Here is a 12,374-nt window from a genome sequence, read left to right as displayed (position 1 = left end):
TTAGTGCTCGTGCTTCATTACAGCACAATATAGGTAAACAGAACGAGCGAGGCTTCTTGTTGCGTATTTTAATAGCCGCTTTGCCACCAGGGGCTTCTGCACCCGACAGACGAGGAGCGGGAAGTGCTGGTCTCACGGTAATTAAACTCATTGCTTTTTTTTTTACAAGACATTGTCTCTTTATCACCTCTATCAAAGCTGAGCAGTTTTATGGCTTGTTGTCTCGCGACCAGTTAATCAAATGTAAAAAGTGGTTATTTAAGGTTTGGTTTTGGATCCGTTTAGGTTCCCCACTTTATAAATTCTGTGTTTTTCAACGGAAATTATCTGACAGTCCAAAAAGCATTGGCAAAAAGCTGGCGTTCAAAACCTTTTTAATAGCCGCAAAGCGATAGCTGGAGCTATTATTGGCCTTCTCTTGGTTTTTGTTGCGCGATTTTCGTTACGACCATATGACTTCTCAACCACTTCGAATCTTCGTTTTGTTCATTCGTTCATGGAATTTCAACTGAAGTGGGTACGTGACGTCGTTTTTTGCTCTTAGTGGAGCGAGTTTTTTTGTTCATTCGCGTGATTAAATTTTTGGTCACACTTGATTTTCCTCACTCTCAAAAATGACTTCCTCACTTTGAAATTGACTTCTATTTACTTTAATTCAAAGAGATAAGGTCAAAAGGGTGTGTGTCACTCTAAATGAAGGTTATCTGAGTGCAGCTAATAGAGGCAGCAAAAATTTAAACAGACCTTTAATCAAAAAATAACATATCAGCCTTCAATGAAAAGACGAATTTTTTGGTCTCTTTTTTTTACTGTTTTTCGAGACTGGAGATCTACGAAGCTATTGCGGCTATTTTCTGACAATCTGCCAGCTGTGTTTTTGATTTCTATCGTCTCATATTTTTTATGTCCTACCGGTATCGCATCTCTCTTAGGCCTATGTTATTTGTTCTGGAGTAGTCTTTTGCATCTATGTTCTTATGATCATTCAAGCATTCCGTCAGTTTTCAAAGATTTATGTTGTTTTAATGTCCTACTATTTTGATATCCAAGTTTGAAATCAAGAAAGAAAAACTTTGTCAAATCAAATGGCTCCTTTGACCTAATATCAATATACAATTACGGTTTGCTCATGTCTGAAAATTTACAATTCTTTCCCATTGAAATAAAAAACAAAGAGTTCTCATATCGTTGGATTGAGAAATTTTTGTTCAATTCATTTAAGGTTAACAGTTCATTTCAGCATAACAAAGATCGATGTATTGTTGACGGGTCTACTCATCCCACCGATTCATTGAACCTCACACATCAACCCCATGACATTTAACCCCTCTATCATTTCACCTCGCCAATTAACAGTCGTCATTGCATGCATGTTTTGTCACAATTAAGCGGATAACTTAATCCCATGTTCGACTGTGATCGTTTCATGTCTAGTCCCAAACTTTTTGTCAGTCTTCTAGATAGCTTTTTTTCAGGAAATCATAAAGTTGTAGTGAAAGTTTTCAATTAACGTTAGTTAAATTTTCCAAACTTCTGTTTTGTAGGTTTTGTTCCAAATTTCTTAAGTTTCAAACTTTTCAATTATTTTAAGCGTTTGTTTATTAAATTTAAGCTGAAACTTTATCTAATCTTCAGAGACATTCGAGAACGGGACTTTCGCCCAAGTGTGATCTCTGTTGTGAAATGATTGTTGTGTAATTGAGTGATTAACTCGTGATATTATTGGCTGCTGAGGCATGGCCATGGCACGAAAGGCATGGCTAAGAAACTATTTTGCTAATTTATCAGTCCGATTTATATTTGAAAAATTTAATTGAATGAAATGACAGCGGGGTGAATAAATTGGTGTGAAATGAATGGTGCAAAAGCTGGTTACCATTGTAGATAAAGCTCCAATTGGGTCTGAAACGTGTTAACCACCATTACGCAAGATCACTCAAAACTATCCCGCAAAAGTGTTTTTGTCATTAGTCTTGCTGACGTTTATAATTGAATTAATTTGTCTGCGGAGTTGCGAGATCAATATTCACCATGCAACCAACAAAAAGCCAATCTCTTTTAGCTGCAATAGCTGAGCGGGCTCATATTGACCTTTTTTGTAGTTGATCAAAATGAGTACGGTTTACTTAAATTGGAGGTGATATCTGGACCATAACCTTTCCTTACGTAAATAATTAATCTATCTATGTGCTTAAATACTAATAGTTAAGTGGTAATGCAAAATGTAAATGATTTTTGGCACGTCATTAGAAATTTATAATGCCACAAGTTTTATATTAGAAAAATAATTGAATTGTTGACATTATTTTGGCGAAACAAACAATTGCTTAATTTAGACAAAACGCAATTTATGGGCTTGAAAGAACCTAATGAAAGAATAGATGATATTATTTGACCATCTGTTACTTAGGTTTTTAGGAATACGCTAGGGGAATACATTCCTCGGTAACAGTGCGTCAAAGTTTTGCGCTGCAATTTGCAAGTACTGCCGCGAATTTACTACTGACATCTCTGCTCTCTGTTGATCAGTTAGGCTTAATGAAGCTAAAAAACAAAACAAGTTGAGTGGTCAAGCATAACGGTTTGCCACAGGGAACGTGCTAGTTGTGGGTCAAAAAGAGCACATTTTAATTGCATGCGTAAAAAAAGTTTTAAAATATAGCTATACGCAAAATTTGCGATTTGACTAAAAACGCTGAAAAACTTATTTCTCCAGCTGCTAAGATGGCTGTTAGTAAACGCCAATAAATCTGCCTCCTTCCTATTTACGCCGAATCTAAATATCTAGATCTGTCTGCTTATCCGATGGACTACATAGGCTGACTATTTACCGAAAGACGCCAGTATCTTCCGAGTGGCCAAACATTTCAATAAAAGAACTGTTTGTTTTGAGTAAACATCAAGAGTATATATGTAAGAGTATATTTTAAGGAAGTTGGTTTTTAATCGATAAGTGCGCTTGGAGGGAACACGAGTTTTGAAAATGGATATTTCTTACAGAGTTACCGTAGAGACTTGGACTGAGGGCTCCACATATAGTTTGGACCATGAGTGGATTTGATTTTTTTTTACATTTTAATCTTCTTGCTTCGTGCAAATTTCCTGCTTCCACTTCTTTTCTCTGGCAGGTCAAAGAGATCGAAAACTAGCTCGAAAAGGACAAATTATATGATTTTTAATAACCGCGAAGCGATAGCTGAGGCTATTATTGGCCTTCTCTTGTTTTTTTTCATTTCAAAGAATTTGAATTGTACTGGTGCGCTGTCAGTAGTAAAGGAAAGTGACTAGAACCTCAACGGGGGGTCAAATTTTGCGACGCGCATCTACAACGGGGGGGGGGGGGGTGGTGGACACTTCAAACCTCAACGGGGTGGCGAGGACAATTTTTGCCCCCCCCCCCTTGTAGATGTGCGTTACAAAAATTGACCCCCCCCCCCCCCCGTTGAGGTTCTAGTCACTTTCCTTTACTACTGTCTTTTTCCGCGAGATCTGTTCACACATTTTCATGATTTTTGGAGTAGTCTCATCCAGTCAAATTGGAGTAGTGATTTTGGTCACGCCGAAGCAGAAAATGGAGCGAAAAAGCGAGTGATTTTTCGGCGTGAATTTTTTTCACTCTAATTTTAAAGTAGAGAGAAAACGGTGGTTGAACAAAAATTCGCTTTCTCGCTAATAATTTTTTGTTCACATGCGGCAATTTCGCTTTGAGTTTTACTGGTTTTTTTTTGATTTTTGGATCGGATTTTTTTTCTGAATTGTTTTCCCAATCCATACATAGTTCATTCTAGGCCTAGTTTTTTGTTAAGTAAATGACAATTCTTTTAATTGTACTTCAAGACTTGTCCTGCTAAGTTTTTTTAATTCCTCGTCAAGATTTTTGTTACGACCATATGACGTCATAACCACTTCAAATCTGCTTTTTGTTCGTTCTTTCATGCAATTTCAACTGAATTGCGTTCGTGACGTCTTTTTTCACTCTTAATGGAGCGATTGGATCTTTTCCGTTTGTGCCCCCCAGCTTAGTGGGCGCATATTATTTGCACCCCCCAGACGCACGTGCAACATTTTTGCATAGTGATTTACTATGTAATGGCACGTGCTCTGTAACGGGGGGGGGGGGCGCATAACGTACTGGGGGGGGGGGGGGGGGGGCACAAACGGAAAAGATCCGAGCGATTTTTGTTGTTCATTCGCGTGATCAAATAATTTTGGTCAAACGTGACTTTCTCGGCCCCACCCTGAAATTGACTTTTTAAATTTAATTCAAAGATAAGGTTAAATGAGTGCTTGTCACTCTAATTGAAGGTTGTTGAAGAGCATCTATTAGAAACAGCAATAAGTTATACCGATTCTTAATCAAAGTTTAACATCTCAGCCCTTAATGAAAAGAATAAGTTTCTTGGTCTGTCTTTTTTTACTTCCTTTTTTGGGACTACAGATCTATGAAGCTATTGCGGCTATTTCTGGCAATTTGCCAGGTATATTTATTAAATAAAGACCTGATTGAAATTCCGATTGACTAGTTTATGAACGATATATTGTTTTTGACTAAAGGTAAAGCTAGAGGCGGTATTTTTCCTATTTTAATGCATCTTATGTTCCAAACTCACTACGAACTGTACACGAAAAAAAAGTAATGCATCGACCATGTTGCGTATAAATGGAAAATCAGATGTTCGTTTTCTGAGCTTTGTGTATTATATTTCACGGAATAGGTAATTTTTCGAGGATACAGATTATTTTTTAGATAAAGATTTTTGTGCAATGGCTCATTAAACTCTTTTTTCAAGCACAGCCGACGGTTTTACTTAATATTGTTTTCGTCTCACTGAAATTGCTTGGTTGATTGTTTCGGAATTTCAAAGTTTATTAATTGGTTTTAAACGATATTTGTAGCAATTATATTTATCCTGCGGCCTCAATTATAATTTTTCGCTCGACTGATTTTTCGTGTCAGCTTTTCTTAACTTATTGTACTCAAAAATGGGATAAGCACATAAAGACTGGAGGGCATTAGGTGTCCGAGCAGCCCTCTTAGAGCTTACGCCTTAGCAGTCTCTCAATATGCAATTAACCGAAACTGTTTTTAGGAGACTATTTCATGGTGTGAAGGGCGCTTCTTAATCGTTAAAGTTTTGCTCAAATTGTTTCAGTGCGCTTTTGCCAATCTTGAACACATTTCATGATCTGAATGGCGCTTTAGGCAATACAGAAAAGCAGCCTTCTCAATTTTGTGTTTTTGATGGAAATTTTGTAAAATTGCATAAGCAGCGAAACAGTCCTCATTGACCTTGTTTGGTGGCTCTGAACTTAAGATTAATGGTAGTTTTTAACTTTTATTGCAACAACTGACAATCTTCTTGTGGGAAATTTCGGATTTTGCTAATATTACGGATAGAGTTTGAGCTAATCAGTCATTACGCCGCCAATCCTACATTTTGAGCAAGCAAATTTGACTGCTGAAGTCAGCGTTGTCCGCTCTCCCATGTTTTAAGATAGGGCTTTTTTAGTGTTTCGATGGAAACTATTCAAATTTGCTCAAATTTGAAGGACTGTCACAAATGTCCGCGATTGAGGAATTTGATGGCGCGCGAGACAGGCGGACAGATTTTAGTCAATGTCATCCGCAGAATTACGTCCCTAATTTTCCCTCTAAGGTAAATACTTTCCGCGGTTTAAACGTTACTAATTTTCGCATTTGATGTGTTTGTGACTATTGTCCTGGTCGCTATTGTCCGCAACTTTGATGTCACTTGTAAATGAACGGAATTTTGTAACAATTATCTGCTGCTTTTCTTGTCGCTGTTGTTCACAATTTAACCAATTGTATACAACGCGAAATGAAGTGATAAAAGATTACCACGCGTGTTGGCAAATGCGGACTCCGCTGAATATAGAGGATTGGCGACGTAATGGTGCACTAAATTGTGGCGGTTACAGCAGTTTTTTTTCGAAAAATTTGAAATTATCAATATAGGAGATGACCGTTGTTTTGATTCCAGGGTTTCAATGAAATTATATGTTGCAAATTCTTTACGAGTCTTGTCTAGCCGAATTAAGTAAACCTTCCATATATTGGGCAATTCTTGGACCAATTAAATATCAATAATTGAGCTGCCGGAGACTTATCAATTCTTCATGTATTTCCCATGATCTTTCCAACCACGAAATATTAATTATTTTTTAGATTGTTGAGGGGTGAAATATAGTACAAATTGTAGAAGTTTATCGCTTCCTGATGTATAAGTGTAACTGTTTGAAAAGATATTGAATTGAGGGTTTATTTTTTAATAGCATGTTCTAGTTTTTTGTTACAATTTTCTAGATTTTGGTATCTAGTGACCTTTTCCTTATCCATGTCTTGTGACGTTTTTGGGACAGTGCTTGAAGAAGTGTTTCTGAAATGTTTCTAGAACCCAATTTTTGCATTTCATCTGCTTAGTTGATTTATTGCTGTCAAACGGTGGTCTGAGCAATTATATCAATGCTGCTGGTTTTTTGAAGCAACTTTTCATCTGACCCATGTGAAATTTCGTCGAGATAAAGGGGTAAAGCTCTAAGGCTTCAAACAATCGTGGCGTTCTGTTCGAGTTACGTGCACAATTGGCCGGAACTTTTGAAGAAGCTTAAACGCGCCGTTTAAGGTCGATATTGAAAACACGCTCTCCACATTTCTTGCTACCGCCAATTTTTCTCCCTGCGGCAACAACCATCTGCGAGACAAGCCTATCCAAATGCATTCTAGGGACCAGAGAGACCGGGCTTGCCTGATCCTGCCGCAAAAACCCGTTTCTCGCACTCTGTACAGTGTGTATGGATCCTGGGAGCGGTTGCTCGCTCGTAGTTCTGCCGCTTAGAGGCGTCCATACTTGAGAACCAGTTTTCAAGCAGTCTTCAACCAGTTTTCGTCACACGAGGCTGACACTAAATGATACTTGCGTGAAACAACACACAAACAATAAAGCAATTAAATCACAAAGAATACAAAAATGCGCTCAAAATTCCATCGGCACACGGTCCATACTTAGTTGAACAAAGACAGCAAGCAACTAGGTACACCTCAACCAATGATAGCAGAAGATGAAGAACAAATGCTGCCACGAATTGCACGTATCTGATTGGCAGAACTGATAACTGGATACTCGCCCCTGCTAGAATCTTAACCTGAGTAGGGTCTGTGACAATGTTGATAACCGCTCTCCGAAATGTGATGTAGCACCACGTTACGTAAACCACATTTTCAGTAAGAACCCCACTGACCTGAAAGTGATTGACCTGTGGGAAAGACCAGTTGAGGTAGCCAAATGGCTGGACTTAATACCATCAGTGCTACACGACCAAACTGCACAGAATAATCCGCCATCCTAGCCGCTTTCCCCTGATGTTGACGATGCGCCTCCTGTTCCCCCTAACCCGGGGACCGCATGTCTTTCGCCATGGCGTAGTTGCAGAAAGGTCGACGTTGTGGATAGCAAGTTGTGGATAGGCAGTCACCCACTACTACTAATATTTCTATTGTTATTATTATTATTATTATTTTTATTATTATTATTATTATTATTTTTATTATTATTATTATTTTTATGATACCAATGCAACTAGGGTACCAGTTAAAAACGGCAATAAGCGCCTGTATCCAGCCAAAATTGACTGCGAATTGCAGCTGCGTGCGACAACTTCAACAAGCCTACCCAAGCTTAAGCTAGCCACTACAAAGACCAGCCTCTCAATTTAAGGCCGGCCACTACCGGGGCCAATTTAAGATGTTCTATTCCAAAGTTGGGCGCATAATTTAGTCAAAATTATCAGTAATATAAAAAGTTTCACTTTTTTAGCAGTTCATTTGATGTTTGAGCTCCCAATCTAATTTCTTACTTTACGCAATCGATTTGGTGCATGCAACACATCTTTCCTCAAAATGGTTTTCTACTGATTTATTTTTATATTCATTTTGTCCCATACTGTACGCGGCCCTGAATCGTAGTCAACTAACTCGTCGCGCTATATCATGCTCATATTTGAAAAAAATGTGTGGATCAGAACATTCGATAATATTTTGCATTTCAGATGCATTGTGTTGCTTATGCTGATTGACTTTGATATAAATCGTGTTTGATTTGCCCAGTGAGTCGATATCCTTGCGAAGAGATGCCAGGCGGGAAGTCTGGAAAGTCGGCTACGGGAAAGGTAAAGAGGCCGGGCATTTCGAGGTCTCACAGAGCGGGTTTGCAGTTCCCAGTAGGTCGAATCCACAGATTCCTAAAGTCCATGATGACGTCACAGGGTAGGGTGGGGGCAACAGCTGCGGTGTACAGTGCCGCTATTTTAGGCTAGTTGTTATTATTGTAACCACTGGGTAAAAAGCTTTTGCCTACCAATTTTTTTGCTTTAAAAGTCTTTGAAATTTGAACGTTTCTCTAGCAACCAATACCATTTTGTAGTCATTGTTCTCATAGTCAAAGATGATGTATCGCGAGATCTTCTGTTTATTTGGGACTATTTTTCTTTTTTATAGAATATCTGACAGCTGAAGTGCTTGAGCTGGCTGGCAATGCGAGTAAGGATCTCAAGGTAAAGAGAATCACGCCGAGGCACCTGCAGCTGGCGATAAGAGGAGATGAGGAGCTTGACACGCTGATCAAAGCCACGATTGCGGGTGGCGGAGTTATCCCACACATCCACAAGTCCCTCATTGGAAAGAAACCACCAAATATGAAATAAATTTAGTGCCCTTCTCATTTCATTTTGCCCTGCACGTTTTCCGACCTAACGAGCGAGAGAAAAGTTTTTTGGGTGCATTGTTTCTTGTGAACACATCTATTTATTTATTTGATAGCAAACATCGCATTTTTCACGTCGAGGTGAAAGTTATTTGTATGTTGTGCTGAAAATTTTTTTTGCATAAATATTGTTTAAGTTAAGTGGAAGAAAGGTAGTGTCCGTTGACGAATTAAGACTTTTTCCTTAAATATGGTATGCAATCACAATTAGCGAAGTAAATGCTTTGTCTTCACGAGATTAAATGCAAAAAACTGAAAACGGGCGTGATGAATTGATAAAACAATGGGAATAGTTTTAGAGCAGTTGACGTTATATTTGACTGAAACTTTCATTATTTATTAGCGTTGTTTATTTTGTTTATTTTAATTTGTTTGTGTTTGAACCAATATTCACACCAGGCTAAAAGAAGTTTCCAGAGACGATTTTTGTAATGCGTTGTTATCAAAGTGTCAGGTCCTAGGTCTAATTTTGATGTGACCACCGATGTAATTCATTGAGAGAGCTTTTTTTACGTCAGACGCGAAATACTTTAACCGGACGGTTTCCTAAATATTATTTGGAGCAGTAATATAGCTTTCGGCACTATTTCAGCCAAATTTGAACAAATTTCTTGTTTGTCGGAGCAATCTAATGAGGTAGATAAGACAAGGAGGCTCTAAAATGTGCGTTCGCACATAAAGTTCCGACCCCGCTCATCTACATTTTTCACTTAATTGTCTACCAAATGAGGAAGAGAAAAAAACATATAAACATATTCAGCAAACTACTAAATGAAAAAGCAATCTACCTTAGAGGGTCTATGAGACCTGTGACTACCATAATATGACTAACAAAAAAAGATCTGATTAAAAAAATTGCACGAGAACAATGTCCCAGCCAATTAAACATAAAGCTGTTCACTGAAAACATTTTAAATCATTGATTGCGTTTTTGTTTCAAATGACAAGAGGACCGCCCGTCATTGTGATACCGTGAAACGAAAACAAAAACCTAGAAAAAAGGTGCAAAATCACAAATATTTTATGAAAAATGGGTGTACCAAGAACAAGGACAATTTGAGGAAAATAAAACTGCTATGAAGAGCAAAATGCAGATCAGTGGATAACGGATGTTGAGTTGTCTATGGAGATGCTAAGCTACAAGTTAAATAGAAATGAGATTGGCAAATCTCAAACATCCATTGTCTTAGAAGACAATCTTTTTCAAAATTCATAGCCAACGTAAGCTTTCGACTAAAAGAGTAGACAGTTTATCTTGCAACTTCATTAAAAATTAAAAGCGACTGTTATTAGTAAGACCAAGTCATAAGACTACAAAATCACATTCAAACACAAAATTAAATACAAGCTGAACTTAAAAAAAATTCCAACGACTTAACGGAACCAGTGTCGTAGCCATTAAATTTATAAAAATTTTAACGCGAGATTATAATATACTCATTTGCGTCTCTTTTGATCATCATCAACTCTTTTTATGAAACGACTATAACAAAAAGAAAACAATAATAACCACAAAAATAGAAAGGTATCTAAATTTCACAATTTTTCTGAAACAATTTAAGCCCTGAAGACATCAGTCAAAACGTTTCAGCCACAGAAAATTTATCGTTTGGTTCTGCGAAACATTAGAGAGACCTCTCAGTAATAAGTCTAAATTACGAAATTGAATCAACATTGTAAAATACGAAAAAACACGCAAAGCAGAACAAAAAGGGATAATTGAAGATTACTTTCTCTTATTTTAAAAATTGAATTTGAACGTCAATAAAACCATTAGCTGTATACCGATATCGGTAACTAAGTTCAATTATGTATCTATAGTTGGACAGTGAGACCATTAATTACCCAATATTTGGCATACGATAACAAAAATTAAAAACAAATAGAGGCCAAAATCTGCGAGAGAACGGTGTCGCAGCCCTTAAAATGATATCTTATGAAAATAATAAATGTTCCGTTACAAATTTTTTGAAGCTTTTTCCAGTTAGATTGTTAAGTAATATGACAATTTACCAAAGAATCAATAACAACAGCAAAAATAGGATATTATGCACAAAAAATCAAAAAAGATTGAAAACTCGTACTAAAAGCAAGAAAACGTTCTGTTAAAACACTCCGGCACAAAATTAGGTTCTATTCTATAGGGAAGGAAGTTTGACCTGTATTTTGAGAACAAGCAAAAAGGTGGCTGAAATGAGTTTAAAAGTTTGCAACTTCAAAAAAGCACTGAAATGTTCTTAAAAGATTTTTTTTAATGACATAGGCGACATTAGGTAACAACCGAATGCATGGTACAGTTTCACCTACACCTCTTGAGGAAGCTGTTTGGATCTTTGAGTGGTTAGACTTAGTAATCAGACTGCAAAAAGAATAAAAATTGAAAGCAAAACACAAGAGTTCAGTTGAAGTTTACTAAAACTCTTTCTTAAAGCCATAAAAAGCTGAAGGTTCTTTGAAAACAAACTCTATCTACATTCGGCAATATTTTTACGTAAATTGGAGCTGTCCTTAAGGGAGCCGTGGATGAAAAACTTTTTCAGTAACTTACATTGAAAAAACAACAGCAAAATATATTGAAAAAAGGCATCACCAAAATAAAAATTAAAAAGTATCTGATTGCAAGAAACCATGATAACCAATCTTTCCATGGTTTTTGCCGAGCGCCCAACAAACCCGGCAAGTTTTCCAAGTGTTTGGTCTTCAAAAACCGCAAAATTGAAATTCTAGAGACTTTCCTAGGGCGCCTAATTTCAACTTGTGCTCTTTTGGAGGTTAAAAAGTCTTTGTCAAGGATTCCACGTCACTACGTCTGGCAAAGTAGACCAAAAAAGCACATTTTGTGCCATTTTTGATGAAAAAAGTTCGAATTTTGAAAATGATATCAAAAATTTTAACAAAAAAACTTTAATCAGACAATTCAGCAACGCTCCTCTCTCTTTAAGGGTAACAATAACACTATAGCGTTAGAAATTTTAACTTTCAACTTATTTTAAATCATATTAGCAAAATTGTGCCAAATTGTAGCAAAAATCACTGAATAGAAACTTTCGAATATTCACCAAAATTGAATTCTCGATAACTCCCTGTAAAAAACGAAATTCGAAATCTTTTTGTCCATTTTCTAGGATGTATGTGCTATTTAATGATTCCACTAACAACTCTATCCGTTGAATATATCGATCGGCCAAAATTGTGTAAACAAAAAAAAACCAGGTTGAGTATATAGTTCCTCCCTACCCACTAAAGTGGGGTTCGGAACAAATACCTATAGAAGGCACAAGTTGCATTTACAGGGAACAATAATAAGCGAATTTGAAGCTCTGTGTGTGTGAATTCTTTTCAATTACCGTTTTTGATTACTACAGATTACCCTGTAGTGTTTCGCTGAACTTTTCGTTAAAAACTGCGTACAGAAACAACTGGTTTTTTGATTGTCTCCAAGAGATAATGAGGCTATGATTGGTCTCTTCCTATTTTTTTTAATTCGAGAAGAGGAGTTTTGGAGGCGTGCCTTTGTTTAATCAAATTTTTGTGGAGTGAGTTTGATACAGAAATGGGCGCACGTGGTTTACTTTAGTGATTTAACTGTTGACG

General features: G+C 37.0%; 2 protein-coding genes across 2 annotated transcripts in view; both read left to right on the top strand.

Moving 5' to 3' along the window:
• The window catches only part of LOC142336187 (CCR4-NOT transcription complex subunit 9-like), a 420,288-nt gene that overhangs the window by 315,831 nt on the left and 92,083 nt on the right, over positions 1–12,374 (top strand). The window lies entirely within an intron of this gene.
• On the top strand, positions 8,061–9,203 carry LOC142337053 (histone H2A.Z-like). Its single transcript, XM_075386113.1, has 2 exons — positions 8,061–8,329; positions 8,516–9,203. The coding sequence occupies exons 1-2, from the start codon at positions 8,149–8,151 to the stop codon at positions 8,719–8,721; spliced, it is 387 nt and encodes a 128-aa protein (XP_075242228.1). The 5' UTR covers positions 8,061–8,148; the 3' UTR covers positions 8,722–9,203.

This window comes from Convolutriloba macropyga, chromosome 3 (genome assembly GCF_964194025.1).
Source record: "Convolutriloba macropyga chromosome 3, txConMacr16.3, whole genome shotgun sequence".
Lineage (NCBI taxonomy): Eukaryota > Metazoa > Xenacoelomorpha > Acoela > Convolutidae > Convolutriloba > Convolutriloba macropyga.
The sequence above is the reverse complement of the archived record's forward strand: the minus strand, read 5'-3'. Positions and strand labels throughout refer to the sequence as shown.